The sequence below is a fragment of the Falco cherrug genome, chromosome 13 (assembly GCF_023634085.1).
Source record: "Falco cherrug isolate bFalChe1 chromosome 13, bFalChe1.pri, whole genome shotgun sequence".
In the NCBI taxonomy this organism is placed as follows: domain Eukaryota; kingdom Metazoa; phylum Chordata; class Aves; order Falconiformes; family Falconidae; genus Falco; species Falco cherrug.
The window spans coordinates 23,980,682-24,001,312 of NC_073709.1; the positions used below are offsets into that span (position 1 = coordinate 23,980,682).

At 39.3% G+C, this 20,631-nt stretch overlaps 1 protein-coding gene and 1 long non-coding RNA gene across 2 annotated transcripts in view; one reads left to right on the top strand and one right to left on the bottom strand.

Annotated features, from left to right (window-relative positions):
* The first annotated feature begins 3,219 nt into the window (after positions 1–3,219).
* LOC129737271 (uncharacterized) lies at positions 3,220–12,243 on the top strand. The gene is made up of 3 exons (XR_008734965.1): positions 3,220–4,479; positions 9,857–9,891; positions 12,111–12,243. It is a non-coding gene; the product is annotated as an uncharacterized LOC129737271 (long non-coding RNA).
* The window catches only part of INTS7 (integrator complex subunit 7), a 31,208-nt gene continuing 22,664 nt past the window's right edge, over positions 12,088–20,631 (bottom strand). Inside the window, exon 20 of the mRNA XM_055725846.1 lies at positions 12,088–20,090. Within this exon, the coding sequence (XP_055581821.1) occupies positions 19,803–20,090 (288 nt within the window). The 3' untranslated portion in view covers positions 12,088–19,802. The remainder of the gene's footprint in view (positions 20,091–20,631) is intronic.

Here is a 20,631-nt window from a genome sequence, read left to right on the forward strand (position 1 = left end):
CAGAAAAAAGGTTAGACTCATTCCTGCCTGTAAGAAGGAAAAACACCTTATTACTGAGGTGGGGACGTTACACAGTAATAAACACACACATCTGTTACATTCAGTTACTTAAGTTACCCTAAACAGCATGTAGGTTACTGCAAGGGAGCTGCAATCTGGAAGATTCTTCATTCACACAGGCTGGATTTGATCACTGTATCTGGCTGTAAGATTCAAGTCAGGTTTTTGTCATAAGAGGCTTTTGAAGAAGATAATGTTTTTTGTCTCTGGGTACACTTCAAGAAGCGATTAGCCACTGTCATTCTCATATGATACCATTCAATGGCACATATTTGCATTCCAACTTTGCTGTAGCATTAGAGCTGCCTGCAAGCATAGCTGTAAGGAAGGAATGCATTGCAGATATTCAAGTAGTCCACAAGTCACAGAGGCATGGATAACCATAATGAAATTCAGGTTCAAAGCTGTAAACACCAAGCCAACCAAAAGACTTGTTTCTGGAGTTCAGAAACAGTAAGCTTTGGAACGCTTTTCAACCTCTGTCTGGGTCAAAGGTTGGGAAATGGAAAGCTGCTCATTTGTCCTAACCAGATTGAATCAGTTCTCCCTGCTTGCTTTCCTTGTTAGCAAACTGAAGTCACAGATGCCATATGGTCAGAGCAAAAAGGGGTTAGGAGGATGCACTTGTGTGCTGATGACACTAAAACCAAAATTGCCTTTAAAAATCATAAAGGCTTGTCATACAGAAAGCAAAGACAAGAAAATAGCCTGAGAAATCTCAGAAATTCCACACAGCAGAAAACAACTACTGTTTCCAACCTCTCAGAAGCAGCAACTTGCCACTTGAGAAATTGTATACCCTTTTATAAAAAAAACCCACCAAAACAATAGCATGACAGAAAAGATGAAAGTAGACAAAACTGCCATGAGGAACTACAAAGTTGGGAGCATGTGCAGAACAGACTGCTGTAAGATGCGTAACATGAAACAGGGCTTATACTCACGGGAGCATAAATCCAGAGAGAATCTCAAGTGAATTAAGTAGTTAGCATTAGATTTGGGGAAGAAAAGTTTAAAGAAGCACCAAGAATAACTTCACAACTATGTTTTCTGTAGGCTGCAATAAAGAAAGAAGGGAAAAGAACTGGTATGGGGAAAAAAAACCCAAAAACCAAAATCACACACACACACAAAACCCAAAGGGAATAAATCGTGTGCCCTTTGGGGAAAAAAAAAAAAAAAAAAAAGATTTAATTACATTTTTAACCTCCAGTTCTGAGCTGCTTTACAGAGTGTCAAATGCCCTTGTATGGAGTATTTTTGCATTGCTGTCTTCAGAAAGTTAAGTATTTCACTCATTTTCATAATGACAGTTAAACCTTCCAAAAATATTCTGTAACCGCAACTTCCATTACATCCTATGTATGAGAGGGAAAATCACCTCCATTCTCCAAGTAAATTCTTAAATTTAAAGGGCAGTATCAGTCACTCCATCTCTACCAGCTGTACCTCAAGAGGAACAGAGGAAACATGCTTCAAGTTCCTTGATCTTCAGTGGCAAGCTGTTCTAACGTCCTTTCTCTTACCCATCCAACAGTAGTCTTTTAGATACATCAGTTCCTTTTGAAGGGTCACATCCATTTATCACGCACAAAATGCAAAACCCAGGCCATTTTCCTTTTCTGATTTTTCTCTGGGAAGTAAATGATACCAGACTATTTGACCTTTCAGTCAAAGATGCTTTTATTTGCATCTTCATTCTTTTAAGGACACTTCAGGGTAATGTGAAGGAACCATTAAAATGCAAGTAAATAGTGGCATTGACTTGAACACTTGTGACCTTCCTGTATTTATGTAAAAAGGCTTTGACCTGACACAGGGCTCAGCCTTCTAACAAGCCCCCTTCCCTTGCCCCCCTCTCCAGATCCCACATGCAGTATCCCTCACAGACAAGTCAGCCTTGCCAGTTCCTACAGCTCTAGCATAAAGTTGTCATTTTTGCTCATTTTTTCTAATATTTTAAGTTCTTGGATGAGAGGCTAAGTTTTTTTCACATTAAAAATTTATAGGCCTCAGAGAAAATGTGTCACAGCTGTGACCAAAAATTTCAGGTTCATGATGAATGCATGCTTTTTCCTCACCCCTCTACTAGCTTGAGTTGACATCATACTCAGAGTGTTAGTTCTAACAAGACTGCATGATACCAAGTTAAGGCCTTGAGTTGTTTTAGGGCCTTTTTTTTTTTCTGGGGAGAAAGTAGCAAAGATTTCCTGGTTTTAAACAAACAATCTATATAAACACACAACCAAACAAACCAAAGAAACCAAGTTATTGCTAAGATAAGAGAGACTAAACAGATGGTATTTCTTCTGAGTAAATCAAAATAGCATTGAAGTAGCACTGCCACGTTGTTATGTTGCTGGACCCCAGATATGTTGTAGGCTGTTTTTTTACATATCAGGAATCATTAAATATTATGCAAGTTGTATTGTTACATAGTTCTTTGAGTTAATATTTCATTCAAAAATTTTTGTAATTTTGGAATCTCTAAATGAGACTAAGTAAACATTTTATAACCAGGTATTACTGCCTTTGTAATTTTGCTCTAGGGAATTTTATATAGTTAAGACACTGACAGAAGAACAAACTCTGGCTCCAGTAAGGAAACTCCAGCATAATGCTTGGAATTTTGTCCAACAAAGTAAAAATTAAAATTCAACACACAGCTTCTGGGGAAAGAAAAGCTGAGCCATAGCCAAGGAGGCCATATGACATGGAAGACACAGCTATGCTAAATCAGTGCAAGTACACATTATCAAGCATGCTACTGGGGAAGAGAGAAGCCCACTCATATCTAATGCTGGGTCTGGCTACGGTCCCATCACTGTCTAATGAAAGTCCTGCAGCAAAATGAGTCTTTATACAGTGAGAAATCTCAACATGTACTGCACTCTCCCTGCTCTGCACCTCAGATTGAGCTCACCTGTTGGTTTACTGCTGTTCAATTTAATTTGCCAACATAGCCAGGTGCTCTCTATAACAATGTATTTTTGACCCATGTGATAGCTAGTTCTTCTTTATCACATGTTTCCCAATAGTTTCCGGAGGCCAAGGCAGTGTCAAAATAGATTTGCTGGGTGTGGACACATAAAACAATAGTTTACAAACTTTTTCAGGTGGAGATTATGTTCTACAATTTAGAAGCACTCTGTTATTTATGATTTGTCAAGGGTTTGTTTTTAACTATTTTTGGACACGTTTATTTTCTTCGTTGCAAAAAAGGAGCGTGATAACCAGTATCCGTACTACTTCCGCCACAAAGAACCTAAAGGGATTTGAAGTATAAGATACAGAAGGGGTCCAAGCCATATGGTGCTTCACTCAAGGCTATCCTGATCTCCCAAAAGAATCTGGCTAGATTCACATCTGAATGTACTTACTCTTTCTACATCACAGCAACCCAAATCAAGGAAGTTTGGAGCTGGGTAGGCACGCACACTCATCTTTGTTCATGACCTTCACCATTTGTAAGAAAGGTGAAAAAACAGAATGCATCACATATGAACAATTTGCCAGTTAGTCAAGACTAGCAGAAGGTGAGGCAGTTGTAACCATCTCTCTCCTACCAGCTATATGCAAATTTCTTAATTTTCCACATAGAGACTGTTAGCCTTTACAACAATGCCACTCTTGGATTTTTCCATCTCAATCTGCTTTACATAAAATGTATGTACCATCTGTTTTAGTTGCTTTTCATCTAGCATATCAAGAATATAAGCCCTCTTGGTGCAGGTACATGTTCTTTACCTCACATGCAGATTACTTGTAATGTATTTAATTTTTTTTTTCAAAAAAGGAGAGGTTAGCTCTCAAAAAAAGTTATGTTTTCAACAGCTAAACCCCTCAAAAGATATTTAAATCTCCTTAAAGATGCAGGCATTAATCTGAAGTTCCCTTTTCTGGCTACTATTTTCATAAGGGTATGAAATAAGCAAAACCTCAGTATCAACCATAGAAGGACAATGCCTTGAGTCTCAGGTTTGTAATTTTTTGTTTGGTTGGGGTTTTTTTTTCAACAAAATACACATTTGATGCAGTAACCTAATATATACATCTTCCAACAGGAAAAAAACCCCTGTTGTTCCAGGTATTACACTACCTTTTCATACCATACTAAGCTTTCCCATACCAATGCCTGTCAATTCAAGCTGAATAACTCAGATGGGTTTAGGTGTTTAATTTCTCATTAAAACTAAACTGAAGACTTTGACGGAGACCACTTATTAAAGATGTGTAACAGATACACTGCAATGCAACCAGATGGTCAGCAAGCAACACTTTCATTTGTTACTGCACGTAATGTGTTTCTGTCACACTGTGTGTGTCAATCAATGGGCAGCCTCAGCAGAGCACAACAAAGCTGAGTTCTCGTCTCAGTTACATGGGTGTTTTTCAGCCATTGACACTGCTGTCACCAAGGTGAGTTTGAGCCGAGGGTTTACTTTTGGTTTGTCTGGGGCTGGTTCTTTTTGTTTCCTTGGGGTGGTTTTTTAGGTTGGTTTTTTGGTTGGGTTTTTTTTTTTTTTTTTTTTTTGGTGTGTGGGGTTTTTCTGGGGCTGGTTCTTTTTGTTTCCTTGGGGTGGTTTTTTAGGTTGGTTTTTTGGTTGGGTTTTTTTTTTTTTTTTTTTTTGGTGTGTGGGGTTTTTTTTGCATTTGTTGGGGTTTTTTTGTTAGTTTTTTTGGGTTTTTTAAGGAAGCTCTAGAATTACTCCAACGACTTACTGAATCTTTAACCTCTGTGCTAGCTTGGTTATGAAATCTTTCATCCATGACAAATAGATTTAGTTCAATCGCCTCTACAGTATCATATTACTTCAAACAATGATCATATATAAGACTGCATTTTGCAAGATTTTTATAAGCCCATAAAGTCTGCATATGGAAGCATGGTACAAACACAAAAACGAAGCCAACCTGTCTTTAAGCAGATGGGACTTCTAACATTTTCTAGCTATCACACTGTTTTGCCATTAGCCACTTTAAATAAAAGAATGTAGTAAAAATGGTGACTTGACTGCACTGAGTTACCTCTACTATTTATCTCCATCTGCACTGGCAAATTAAGCACTACAATGCATGGTTCTGATCATACAGATCACATGCTGTGAGGTCAGTCATCAGACGAAGCTCCTATTCTCTCCAAACTCACTAAAGTTCATTTCAAGTCAACATTTGCCAGACTGACTGACTTAGGTTTTGGTAAACTTATCAACATCCAGTCAATGTTTGTACATCAAACTGCAAATACAAGTGAACTAAACAAATACTTATCATTGCTAAGATGATTCTCACACTTAAAGCCCCAGTGAATAGCTGGTTATAAAGCTGAAGAGGTATTCAGACTACTTTATCCTTTCTATGTTTGTTGGATTCTGTATCATTACAAACTAAAATTAATATTGATGTTTCAGAAGAGTGGTGGGTTTTCTACTTGAAAAAGCAAGTAGACAGTCCAATGTAACAACAACAGCTGCCTTTGTGGGGGAGTCTATTTGTTCATGTGCTGAATTCCAGTGATTTCAAACAGCCCTGTGCAAAGTGCAAAGATCCATCCCATTTCAGCTGACAGAAGAACTGGGGACAAAGCAATCAGGTCTGATCCAAGGTCTACTGAGCATTTCTAGGAAGTAGGTATTGTAACATAAATACCATCACTGATATTTGATCAGGACAGAGGTCTATTAAGAAAAAAAAAAAAACAACAAAACACACTTAATCATCCCTCTCCCAACTCAGCACAGCATGTGACCTCCTGGTCTTATGGTGCCATATGCCTCTTTGCAACTCTTTTGCTTAGCTTTCTCAAGACTATGTTTTACTTGGTTATGGAAAGAAGGTAATGATGAATATGCAAGCTAGTTCTGCAGTTTTCGCACAAGCAGAATCTGACTGAAGAAACAGTGCAACACTGGGAAATCCAAAAGGAGAAGTCGCATCGTAATTTGCATTTAAGCTACACTTTCACCCACATCCTTTGCAGTCTCACTACCTGCTTTTTTCATGGGTGAAACACACTATTGTCTCTCTGCTGAATGTAGTAAATACTGTCAATGGCAACTAATTATTTCCTTGGGAAAAGTTCAGTTAAAGCTATTGTTGGCATTGGTTAATCAGTAATCATTAAGTTAGATAATGCTATTGGGCCTTAAAAAGGTAGCCTCATTTTTGCTCTTTTTTTTTTCCTCCTTTTCTTCAGAATTAAAGATGTTGGGGGAGGTTGAATTCCTTATAAAGAATAATAAGAAATGTATATACATTATGTATATTCTTATACATAATATACATTATGTATATACTTATATATAAAGAATGTATAAGAAAAACCTTATCTTAGTTGTAGTTTCACATTAAATTTATCATCCTAAGCCAGGGACAGTCCCAATGTGCATTGGAGGGAGAGGAAGGGAGGATGTTCCATCACCACTGTATGTCGTATGACCGCCATCAACAAGAAGGCCCCTTTCCCATCCTCCCCACAGCAAATCCAAGCTAGGCCATTTTATCTTGATTTATACTAGCCAGCAGCAGATTTAAGCAACAGTTGAAGAGGAATTTTAATCTAGAGAGATGGAAGTAATACTTCTAATACTTCTTACCAGAGACATCCAAGACCAAGCCTGTGCCACAGCACACACGTTTGTAAGGGACAAATAGTCCCTATTTTCATGCCACAGGGTCAAGTGCTGCCCAGAAGTTCCGCAGGCTGGCATGTGCAGTAAGTGCTGGAAATTGTTCTTCCTAAAATACCACAATTGTTTATCATTAGTGCTATTGATGCATTTCAACTTAATAAAATGTTATAAAAGCCATTACACCATTGTTAACTCTGGCTAAGAAAAGCAATCCTAATGGCGTGGATGAATCCAGCCAGACCACGAGGGATTATGTAGCTTGATCTGCTCAGCCTAAGTCTTACAACAAAAAGGCAGAGGGAAACAGAACTAAGGTTTCACAAGGAAAAAAACTGCAAAAGAAAAAAAATGATTAAAACATAAAACCACAAACTCCCTTTACTACACAGAAGTGATGCAAGGGGAAAAGAAAAAGCAAAAGAAAAAACCCTTTCAAACATCTACTAGACTATTACCCCTTTTTCTCCATATATGAATACTCTGCCCCCAGTTGTCCCGGTTTCACTGACCTCCTTTGGACACACATACACCCTTGTTGATCCCACCTGACCCAGGCTGTGACTGATCCAACCTACCAGCGTTTTATGCCTAGTGCCTCACACTGTCTCAAATGCAGTTTCACTACAGTCCCAGTTTTCACCTCTTCATGCTCTGTATTCCCAAGGGTTCGAATGGAAGCTGGTGCCAAAAGAGCTCTGAGCAGGAGGAGGCAGAAGAGCATGACCTGGTCTGATGGCAGTTTTGAGTAGGACATAGTACCTGCAGCATACTTACCCCCAGACACTCACCACATTGTTTCAGATGGTGATGCATCCCCAGCTTTGAGGGTTAAAAAAATGGTAGTTAAATGAAGTTGTGAGATTGATAAATAAAGTCTAGTTATTGGTATAACTCAGGTCTTTCTGCTTGCTCCCACTAATTATTGTCAAGATCACCAGAAAGCAGTGAAAGCCACTACAATTAGATTGGGGGGTGGGGTGGGGGGAGAGGAATGTAGAGGAGGAGAAGTGGAAACAGGCTGATGTGTTGAGGTTCTGAGCAATTATCAAAAGATGTGCCTTGTGTTAATGCCAAGTGGTAAAATGAAACATCACAGCAAATTCAGTATCACAAAACCATAACTGCTTATCACAGTAAGCTATGAAGACTTTGCACTGACTTAACTGAGGTCAAAATTTAATTGCATGTCTTTTAGATAACGTTTAGAAATGGCAGCATCTGTCTAAAGGCAAGACATTAATTCAAATCTTTTAGGCTAAAAATTTAGAAAAGCAGAAAGTTCCAGTCAGAGCAAGAATACAAAAAAATTAAGTAAACTATTATCTTGTCATAAAACACGTCTTGATTGGCAAATCTAAGTAAGGATCAAACCAGTAGTATGCTGGAGAAATAGCTACATATAGCAGACTGTAGGGTTCAGTATTTAACGTACTTTTCAATGTTCTTTTCTTGTGTATTCCAGTATTTGTGTATTCTAGCGATTCTTGCCTCCCCAAACCAGCCTAGCACCCTCTTTTCCATTGTTAATACTCAGGGAGGACTGGAGCTAGACCCTTATCAAAGAAAAGCTACTAAAGATAAACACAAAAATAAAATCCAGCAGTTGAAGAACAAATTGTATTGGATTTGTTACAGCTTGTTACTAAGTATTCTCAGGCTTGAGCAGTGAAGAAACAGGACCTACTATGGGGTGGTACCTTAATTCCAGACTATCTTGGTGCCTGAGATTACCAGCTGATAGCCTAGTAGGGAACAACCCTAGCTAGGGCAATGTCCTGGACACAGGAATCTGCAGGAAGATCTACCATGCCCAGCTGTAAACTGTTTCTTTTCCTGAAGGCAAGGAGGAGTGGAAGCAGAGGCTTGACACCTTCTAGTCCCACATCAGCTATTGCTGCTCAGGCTGGCGTGGAGGCTAGTAATTTGAAATATGCAAATTATATTACACATTCCACTCCCTACAACACACACTTTTATTGTGGTAACTTCTGTCTCCAAGGGGAGGTAGCATAAGGGTTGTTACATACCATAAATATTGATCATCTCTCCCCTAAGGATGGGGTACACATTAAAAAACAAACAAACAAAAAAACCCCCAACCCTACCAACCCAAAACAACAGCAGTCATTAGATGAGGCCACTAAAACATTCCCTGGGTTCCACTCTTCTAGATGGCAGGAGGCAGTATCTAGGACTGCAAACAAGCCTAAGTTGTGTGTGCCCCAGTCTACAGCAGAAAGACGTTCCAGGTGAGGAAATGTACCTGGATCTCTGCTATTCATTATGCTGCCAACCACCGTAATGCTCGCTCCTGGCTACAACATCTTCCCAGTGAAACACGACCAAGGAAGAGAGCAGCCCTAACACTGCCTGGTCAGGCAGCAGCTCTCACTCATTGAAAAGCAGCGATGACTATTCCTACTGTTACTCCACAAACACGCTATTTCCTAGCTCCCTCTGCTCCTCCTTCTTTGATATAAATTCCTAAGTATCGCAGCTTTTGAAAGATAACTTAAGGGAGTAACAAAAAGTAACACTAGGTACATTAGGAAGGACTGGGTGCAAACACTGTTGCACAGGATGACCTGTTAGAAGCTATGGATTAAGTCTGGAGGAGATGGATGAAAGGGTGCAAGTTAGCAGCTGGATGGAGACACAAATGAGTTTAAATTCAGTTGTGATTTGAAGAATGAAGGCAATAAATTGTAGGGTGGGGAAAAAAGGTTGCTCCAATGTTTACGTAAGATTGCTCAAATATACTACATAATACACTCTGGAGAAGCCTAAACCATTGCAGGAAGTCAGGAAGATTTGCAAGTCACTGCTTTAACCAACGCACTGTCATTCTTCACCAGAGGCCTCAGAAACCACCGCTACCTTACCTCATGATCAAAACAAAAAGATAAAAACATTGACTTGCAACCCTGTAGGCCAGACATCAGCAGCTGCCAAGAACTCACACTGTCTCCGGTCACTTCTTTAAAAACAGAAAATAAATGAAATATCCCTGCAAAACACAATGGATTAATATTCTGTTCAACAGGGAAGTGTTTAGTGTCACAGTAATACCTATATATTTGCTATTTTAGTTGAAAGCCTGTATTTTTCAAGTATTATCACTGTTTTTCAGTAGAATCTCTACTTAATTAACTATTTCTTTCTAGGTCTCTGTGCCCTTGTTCAGAGTTCATCCTGCGAGGTATGTTGCTTGGATCCTACCAAGCCTGTAACAGCTGATCTGATTCACATTGGATTTTAGTTAAACTGTTAAAAATTCCTGCAGTGTTTCTACAGAGGTTACCACAATGTACACAAATGTACATTTACTTACATCCCTTCATCGTGAAAGATAAGCAATATGAATTATTGACTAAAACCAGTTCATGTGAGCCTAGGTATTATATATACACTAGAGAAGACTTTTATATAATCTGATTGTACTAGTCGGTGACTTCATTATGCAGGGAATCATGAACTGGAATACTCAGATTTTTCAGTCGAGCCTACAGTTTCACATACAGAGCTATTTCCATACACTCACGTCCAGGCCAAGTCCACTCCTAAGTATACCTCTTGTCTGCAAAACAGAGTTCAGAGCTGCCTGCATAAATGCAAAAAAACCCAAACCCCACAACACTAAATTTTGAATTTGTGATACAATGCTATTGGATTGTCCACAAAAAAACCCAAACCAAACAAGCAGAGCAGCACATAAACTCCAGCCATTGCTATCAGCTAGATAAAAACAGATGCTTATGAACATGATTTTAGTCTTAGCAACTCAGAAGTACTAATTCTGTTGCATTAGACTTCATTAAGTACACAAACTAGTTTTTAATCAGTAGTTTCATTACTTAATATATGTTATTTGAGTGTATTTATCAAATGCACTAACATCTCTCTCCCTCGAAACTCAAACACCTCAAGATCCTTTTCAGATTCTCTTTCAGAATTCTTTAATCTTTGCTATTACAGAAATATAAATTTCTCCAGTTTCTCTTATCTTCCAACACCCTTCAGAGTAGCAGTTGCTTACACATGCACAAATACTTTAAATATTAAATTCTTGAAGAAAAGCTACAAAGCTTTCATGTATCTCCAACACACTTTAGTAAAGTGGAATACCCAGTCAGCTGTAGCCCCTTCTACTCATAGGTAGTCAAAATAATTAAAAACCAAATTTAAATAATGACATCATTAATCACAGGTAGCATTCTTTGAAATGACTGGATTCTTTGCCATTGCCTGGATAACACCAGTGAATATTTCACTGTATCAGGTTGTATGTCCTGCCAGGCTTGTAATTGAACTGGCCTGGAAGTTTTAATATTTTAGAGTGGCACAAATGAGTCATGGTCTCGGCTGCCTCCGCTGAGCATGAATTATGTACTTCATTTTAACAAAGTCCAATACAGAACTACAGCAGAGATGCTGTGTCCTCTGTCAACCCTAGTACAGCATTAAGAGGATTTGTCCGATGTTGAAGGAAACTTTTGTCTACATTCTGTTCAGAAATTTGATGCCTGTGAATCCATCTAGACTGTCGAGTAACCAAATCACTGGTGAACAAGTTACATCTCGGGCAGCCCAGCTGTAGATTGCTGCTCTCTTGCCGGACAGGGCCCTCTCCATCTCTGTCCTGTAATTTCAGCCATCAATTTTTCATTACCAAACTAGTACTAAGAACAGGTACAAATGAATCAGTGCTCAAACAGCTAAACTGCTATGACTAACCAGGCTCCACAGTTTCTCTAGAAAACTGGTCAGAGCCTTTCTTTGAAGGTAAAGGACAAAATGAGTTATGCTTTTATTTTCAGTGTTCTCAATACTTCAAAACCCTAGTTCACCGAATATGTGACTTTATTAGCTGTAATAATTTATACGACCACAATCAGATGGTGTTGAGTTTTTTCCCTTCCAAAAGGTGGACATGAGGAAATACAACAGGTGATAATTACAGTGATACATTTTTAAATTGCTGACTTCCAAGCTGACAAAAGTGATTGCAAGTCTCACACAAGTGCTCCCCACCTCCCATCCACACTTCCTCTTCTACAGGTTTGAGCGGAAGACACTTGGCTTGTAAAACTTGTATTAAGTTCCTATTCTGCTGTTCCTTTACTCCTTGAATGGCCAAAATGTCAGGCACAGCCCAGCAAGGCTGGGTGTTCAAAGGCCAAATCCAAGCTAATTGAATTATCTAACAATATTATTGGAAAGGCAGATTGTACTGAACATTTGGTTCTTTGTATTTTTTAATTTTTTTTTTTTAAGCCACACTTCCTGGAGTCAAGTACTAAACATAAAAACGAGGAATGAGATTATGCAAAACATGATTTATGGCTATCAAGATTGTGGAGAAGCAGCTGAAAGTAAAAACTCAAGAGATTAAAAGTGGCATTTTAAAAATTTATTCAGGTTGCATCCCAGAGTATTTGGGGTAGCCAATGCCAGCTTCTCCCTGGGCTGCCTTGGAGCAGCTGGAAGCATGAAGATTTACAGCAGGAAGAGGGCATCAGGCTCCCAGCAGCTTTCATATCAAAGAATATTCTCATCCCTGCCAGCAGAAGATAAGTGGCCAGACACAGGTGAGAACTCATCAATCAGAAAAACTACATTAAATAACAGGTAAGCAGTGGCTGACTTGGCAGTAGATATTAGCCTGTAAGTGCTGTTATTAGCTGTGACGATAAGGGCAGTGCCCAGAAAGCACAAAGCCCAAGAGAAGCAAAGGCACATTTCAGGTGATTAGGCAGGCGTTGCAGAAGGCTCTCCCATCTGTCTTGTCACAGCAAGAGCTCACTATGTTTACACTACAAAATGGGCTTCACTGAAAACAAATTTTAAAGTTACCATATTCCTCTTTGTAAGCTGCTTTCTGGTGAAGTAGTGTTTACATACATAAATAAATATATTCAGTGAATCACCAACATTCCCATCTGCCATTTAGTACACTTGTATCATTAAAGGGCAGACCTGAACATGAGTACCTGATTTGCAACACTTTTTTTTTTGACAAACGGGGGGAGAGGGGGAGAGAGAGAGAATTTTGTAGTTCCATAGAATTTCCAATTAATTTCTAAAACTCTGAACAGCAAAGCATAAAGAATTAGGCGTTTGGTTTGGGTTTTTGTTTGTTTGTTTGTTTAAATGGGAAAACCAACACACAATAACTAGGTGCTTGTATTAGGGTCAGGCTAAAATACCAGGAAGACAACTAAACTTACAGCCTTCAAGCTGCACTACCATTACCTTTCACCTGTATTGCACCACTCCCCCCAAAAATAAAAATCAGAGTATACTTTGTTCTTAACCTAGTGTACACATGCCAACAGAAATACAAATCTCTCTAGGGCATCTATCATGTGGGTTGTGCTACCCAGATGCACTCAGAATTGATCCTCAGAAATTCCTACCCAACTCACAAAGATTGTCCACACTAGCACACAAACCCTTACAAGAGGCAAAACAAGGAAAGGTTCTGCATCTCTCCCTCACAGGACACAGAAGGCTGTCAGGTAAATCTTTTCCTCTGCAAGGATGAAAATGCACATCAATTCTTTACTGGTGGCATATAGAGACACAAAGGAAAAGCCATCAGAGTTTGTATATTGCAGACAGGATCAGTCCACACTGCTTAAGAAAAAATGTGGCAGAGGGACAGCTTCACTATGCGAGTTATAACAAGTAACAGAGTTGATTACAATAGCTTTTGTTCCTCCGAGAGACCTTCTGGAGAGGTCAGACAACGTTTTTTGTGAATCATTACAACTCCTGGAATTTCCCATCTGTCTGAAGCAAGTGACTAACTCCAAGAGTTTCCACTTCACTCAGTGAACAATGATCTAATTTGAACATTGCCACTTGCATAGACCAATTTCTACAAATACATACCCATGAAACTGGTGCCAGTGGATTTAAGATTAAGTGATAAAAGCCTGGCTTCAGCCAAAATTCAAGCTGTTCGTGTAGGAATAACTAAATCTAACTAAAAAATGTGAAAGCAGAACCTTGGTACCCGCAGAATTTAGGATTCTGTGAAACAAGGCGAGTCAGACAGCTGTCACTCACAGCTGTTAGCTACTGCCCACATATATTGCTGGCGAATCAGGACATCACCAAGCACACCTCACCCACTCCAGAGCAAAGACTGACAACTCACTGCAGACTTGGCCTCAACTACTGCTCTGCAAAGGTATTTCTTCCCTTCTGCTGCCTCACTCATGCATGGTGACTCACAGCAGATGGGAAGGCAACTACTGCAGCGATCTCTGCCCTCTCAAACTGGCCATGCAGAAACATCACAGTTCAAATGTATGTGAACAGATTGTTCCCTCCAGACTTGTGACCACAGATGCATGGTCAGTGCAACAGTTATTACTTTTAGGATACACCATGCGTCTTTCCCAGCATCTCCCTTGCACTGGTTCTGTTGATAAAGTTGCTGCACTGTCTGCCAAGACAAACCTGCTGATTCAGCTGAAAAAACACCCTAGCAAAATGAAACTGTTTTAACTGGATAAACTCGTGATCAGATGCAAAGAGCAAAGGTGGAGCCAGGAATAAACAGCAGAGTGTCCCTTTCAGCCACACCACACCTAGAGTGTGTTAAGTGAAGCACAAAACTGTACCCTGAAGATCCACCCATCATCTCTGGCAGAGTTTATCCATCCACATACCATTCAGATTGTACTTACCACAGTCTCTTCTAGTTCAACTACTACTCAATGTTTTTGCCCTGTAGTTAGGAGCTATGTGTTAAACATTGACAGCTATTAATTTCAAATTAACTGCATTCTTAAATTTAGTACTTCTAGGAAGCAGGGAAGAGATGTATAAGATGGACTGCCAGCAAGTCACATGCTTAAACTGTTGAGCAAAGTTATTTTAAATCAGCTAACCCACAACAGTCTTATCTTCTTTTGAGCTTTGTAGTCCCCACTGATACCTGTAAAAAACTCCAAACAATTGCTTTTATTAATCAATTTTAAAAGACTTCTCGAAAACCCCAAACTCAAATCTGAGGGAATATGAATGTAAGACTGCCTGTCTGGGGACGGGGGGGGGGGAAGGGGTGGGAGGTGTATGATTTTTAGGACTATGAAGTGGCTATGGCATAAGCTTTATTTCTACACATTAGAAGAGCCGTATCTCAACTGCTCTACTGGACCACTGACAACGAGAAAAAAATCAGCTTTTTACTACAGCTAGGTGTCCAGTAGACTAAAGAGTTTAAGACGCTGGCACAGGCTCTTTCTAGCCTAAGATTTTTCTCTCAAAATTCACTAAACGCTCTTCTTACCTTACCCAAGATCCTTGGATCAGGAGGCTGAGGCTAATTGTAAACTTCATTAACATACAGCAAAGCTGTCCTTAATTTCAAGAGCATTGCTTTGAGGTGGGCAAGCAAGAGGTAGATAAAGACTTCATCCTAAAAGCAAATGAGAGCATCAAGATACTTCCTATTTCTCAGCACTACGCTGACACTCAGCAGAGTAGAGCAATTCTGAAGTGCCGAGAACAACCACTGGGATGACTGCTCACTAAAATACGTGTAATCTGCGATTTCAATAGCAAGTTTGAGCAGCTGCTGTTTGTCAGAGAGATGTCCCTCAGCGTACAAAGAACTCAGGAGCTATCTAGGGTCACCATTAAGATAAGCTTGTTTCCTGGTACACAAAAGAGCACCTGGCTTAAAAATTCCCACTGAGGAGAAGGTAACCGCAGAACCGCATAATACACCTTGCAAGAAAAGCAACTTAACACTTATGTTTCCCTTGCTTTCAAGAAGTGCTTTTGTCTCTATCACTCTCTCTGCTTTGGAGGTTAACAGGCCAAGGTTCTGGCTGGATAAGCCTCATTTTGCTTAGCAAGGTTGTGTCCTTGGAGGCATCTACACAGGTGAAGCAAGAGCCACTCCAATAGTGCTGGATGCTGGGTTACAGCAGCCAGGTGAAGAGAACTACCAGTTCTTGGGCCCTACTCAACTCAGAAGTGCTTGCAAGCTGGCACGGCTCCCAGGTCCCCTCCTCTACCCTCCTTTATGTTTTCTCCTCCTCTCGGTTTGGACAATGCAGATACCTGACTACACCTGTGCTGCCGCAAGAGGAACAGATTGTTTTGAGGAGATCCTAAATATTAAAAGGACACGTGCAAATATGCTGACCAAGGAGACAGCAAAGCACTGCAGGCCAGCAGAAAGACAACAGCCAGAAAAGAAATAAAGCTACTTTGAAGGCAAGATGCTTCAATACTGCTTTGTATGAGATCCCTCTATATATACATACACATACTGAACATAATTCGAAAAGGAATTTAGGAATGCAATATAGTTCATTCAAATCCTGTCAGTTCCTTCAATAAGTTTTTAACTAAAGTTGTGACATCACTGAAGAAAATAATTTTAAAAGTTTATGCATATGCTTAACCATGAACTTGCCTCTAGACAATTCCTGTACATTTTCACAGAAAGTCAAAGATATACATATATCCACTATCAAATACAAAAAGTAGCTAAATTAAGGCTTTTCAGTCCTCAGGTAAAATGACTGGACATCCAAGGAAACAAAAATGGGAAGGGAAGTCTAAGATTCCATGAATATCCATGACGAGCGCAACTGCAGTGAATCACTTAAGAAACACACTTAAATAACCTTAGCAGAAGATTACACTAAACTCCAGAGGAAGGCAGAATTTGACAGGGGAAATGCCTTCCCTACCCATTTGAATTCTGTATTGCCTGGAGCAAGAGATTAGCCAGGAATCTAGAAATGACACTTCATAGTATGTCTGAGCACAGGTTCACAAGAATGTGAATGTTAAGTACTTCCGAGAGTAACTGGCTACATCATCCATGGATAAGCCGGGTTAAATTCTACAGCCTAAGCAGCAATTATACTGGCTTAATGCAGAACTGCACTATTACGAATACCTCCTGCCGTCTTAATTTTATCATCTCCACCCTTCCCAGCCCAAGAATTTATCAAAGCTAGATGAAAGCGTATCTTTATTACTAAGACTAGACAACGATGTAGCTGCCTGCATAAGCCTTTTTGTTGTTTGAATTCTTAGCAGCAGCTTCAAGACCAATGTCTAGCCACTGAATATTTTCTTTCTTTTGCCAGTAAGCGAACAAGATCTGAATTGTCTTCCATTATCAGCATGCAGCTATGCATACTGATCAAGTTACTGCTTTGTTTATTGGAAACACTAAGGGGATTTAACTTATGTCCATATCATAGAAGTACTTTCTAGATTCTTTGTTGCACATCTTCAAGTACGAGCACCACAAACGGAATGCAGGATTCAAGCAAGATATCCAAAGATTCAATCTCTGCTTCTACTAATAATCAAGGATCACATTCACTGCTAATAGCAATGTACAGAAAGCTGCTGTTGGAGCTGTAACCGTAACACCCTCACTTTTCTTTGGGTATTCAGAGTCATTGATTTCTATGAGAAGTCTTGGTTCCTGTTCTCCAAGTGTATTAGGAAAAAACATACACAATGTTTGAAAAAAACCCAAACACCCAAAGAATAACCTCACTACAAACACCACATAAAACACTGTGCTTACATAAAAGGACATTCAGTAACAGGTCCAGGGTCTGTCCTGATCAGCATGCACATAACTAACGTACAGATGAGCCAGCATGAGCAATCCTTCTGTCAGAAATCCAGATACTTGCACAGTAAGCCACCCTCCTATACAAGCTAATTTCCAAGAAATATGACTTGCCATTCTCCAGAAGACTTTTACCCTCACCCTGTGGTCTCCCATACCTAGCATCCAGAATTTCAGACCTCAGTTACTATTTGCCAGGCTCCAAAACTGATACACATTCCTGGAGTTCTAGTGGCCTCTCAGATGAGGTGAACAAAGTTGTTTGGAGAAGGAACAATTGTTTTCAACTGATTCAGGGTTAATCTTACTGGCTCACAGACAAGTAAGCCTCAGGCCAGGTCAGGCTTTCCCTGCATAAGTGTTTTTTCTACTAGGTTTCTCATATGTTTAGCTCTGCACTGTGAGCATCAGCAGATTTAGGAAAGAAGTCTGCTCCCCAGTGTGGAAATTTTGTTTCATTTCAGAGTTGTTTTGGAACGCTGCCATCACAGGTTTCCAGCAACATATTGGTCAATAACAGCAAGAAACACATTCACTATGCAGGATAAAAAAAAAAAAAAAAAAAAAAAAATGTTTGACCTCTTAGTCTTTTTCTTTTTTGCATACAATAAGGAGGTTTTTGTGGTTAAGGCACTGATCTAAAAATTTAATGAAAAAACCCAACCAACCACAAAGGGTTCAGATCTTCAGTCCGACAAACAGCATACACAACACTGGCTCAATCATCTCTTTCTGGACTATATAATTATATGCAGCTATAGATACATCTATGCATACATAGCTCTATGTACATATACACACGCAAACCTAAGTATATAAACATGAAAGTGGGAACAGAAACTACCACTTTCCTCAGACAGCGTGAAGGGGAGTGGTAGTTTGTCTCCTGTACAAAATAAAAATCAGATTTAAGTAGTATGCTGGTGAATCTTTCACCAGTTTTTTGAATCTTCTTTTTCTACTTCGCATCCCAATCATCTTTTCTGCTTAGGATTATAGCCTGACCAAGATATTATGAAATCTATCATAATCACTTCTTTTTGTTGTTAGTGTCCAGCCAAGAATATGAAAGTTGATTGCTTAAGCAACTATTATGGGAAAACACAGTGAAAATTATTCTTTATCCAGCTATGCCAAAGAAACCTAGGCTTACGACAATTTGTTATATTCCCTGCATATAACGCAAGCAGAATCTGCAAGCTCTAGTCAGCTTCTGCAGTGAAAGCAATTTGAAGTAATAGTATCTTCAGAACTCACCGAGAAAACAACAATGAAATTTTCTGCTCCAATGAAAGGGATTAAACCATTTACAAACTGAAGTCTGTAAGAAGTGCCACCCTTCCTCCTCCCCAAGCAAGTGGGCCCTACTTTCCTGCAGAGTGATAAGCAGAGATTATTTATGAGGACCAGGTGAAGTACATGTTATGTGATCTATTGTCTGGGAGTCCAGACACAGGCAGAGTCCAGCCCTTTGCACCTCAAAGAAAGCAAGGAAACTATGTATGAAGCAGCATATTTCCAAAGTTATTCTGAATCAATTTCTAGTATTGGTAAAATTCTCCTTCAAGTTATCCTGTAAAAGTAACAACTAAGATTACTAAATTGGTCAAAGAGTACACAAGATTACAAAGCTTTGGTATATGAAATTTCTTTTTAGAAGACAAAGGAGTTTTTAAAAAAAATGGTAACTTGCAAGTTAACTTCCCTCTTAAAAAAGCAAACAGAAAACCCAACAAAACCAAAGCCTTCGGGAATACAGATGCATGAAGATTTAAAAACACCACAGTAATCTTCTCTATATCACCTGAGAAACAGTTAATTGTTCCCACCTGTAAAATTCTGCCTCAATTTTAAGACTCCCTAGACAGCAACTCCTCAGGCAGTCTCCTCCCTCCACAATGACTGGGTATGAGAAATGAGCTGCAACTTTTTTTATTTTTCAGATGCATGCATTAAGTAGTGCTGATGAATTGTAATAATACACATACACCAGCCAAATACTGGAAATTGCTATTAAATGTCAGAAAAAAAATCCCTGGAAATTCCTGCCAATTACTTTACATTAAAAGACACAGACTTGGTATCACACTCAGTTCTGTATAACTAGCCAAAGTGTTTACTGATGCTCTGTAGGCCTAACATTAGAACTTATATGCTTCAACAAAAGAAAGCAGAGAAAGTACTAATCAAAGAGTTCTTCCTGTCCCCTGCTATCAAAGTTTGCAGAGCCTGCTGCAATGGGTTTGGTTTGTAAACAGAAGTGATCAGATATAAATTCTTATATGAAAAGCACAACTCTAAATTTGAACAGAGTTGCTTCTGCTGAATCAAATTCCAAGTTTACCTACCCCAGATAATTTAAAAAGCAACAAATTGGCATCCAAGACTTTCTAGGAGAAGATTAAAATTGTAGGCCTTTCAAAAAACCAAGAGTGTCCAAGAAAAAACTATAATACCATTGACCAGGATAGAGTCATTTCTGGGAATTAAAACCGTGAGTATGCTGTTCTTTGCTGTTGCTGCTGTGATGGTGGCTGTCCTTGCTGTTGCTGAAGACGAACCTGCTGGGAGTATGGATCCTCAAGAGATTTAACCAAAATAGTTGTTTTAGGCCCAGTTTTCCAGACAATACCATTTGAATCTATTACAGAGGACTCTACTGTGATGTTGTGGGTGCCAAGTATCACAAAGTTTAACAGAAACTGAGTGCTGAAGTAGTCGTTGTGTGGTTCCACCCTCTGCTCCATTTCATTGGTCATGTTGTCAATAGGAATCTGAGAACACATGGAAGGTTAAAATGCCATTTTATATAAACGTGTTAAAATAAGTTTTCTGTTCTCCATTTGAAGGAGAAAAGAGAAAGAGAAACATTTATCCTCAATTTTCCTAAGCCAATGCATGTGCACAATTGAGCCAGCTTGACATGCTTTTTCATCAATGAATGGGGTTTTTTTATATCTATTCACAGAAGCAAGGTAGCTAGCAAGTCTTTTTCTCCTCGAGGTTCTAGTTTCCCAGAGTAAGGAGTCAGACAAACATTACACACTTCCTAGCCCTGTTCTCTTAGAAGCAAATGACTTTTTCCTTTTCCTCCTCAAAAGAAAAAGCAAACCCCAAACAACAAAAACAAAAAGACCAACCCCAAACACCACCAAAACAGGCCTTTCACTATATGTCATACATTAGCACCTGAGGAAATACATAAAAATTTAAGTCAACAGTTTTATCAAAGATTGCATGTCTAAAGTTCAGGTTCTAATATTTAATTTGGAAAGCCCATCCCCCCGATTCCCATGAAGAAGCAAACAAAAACAA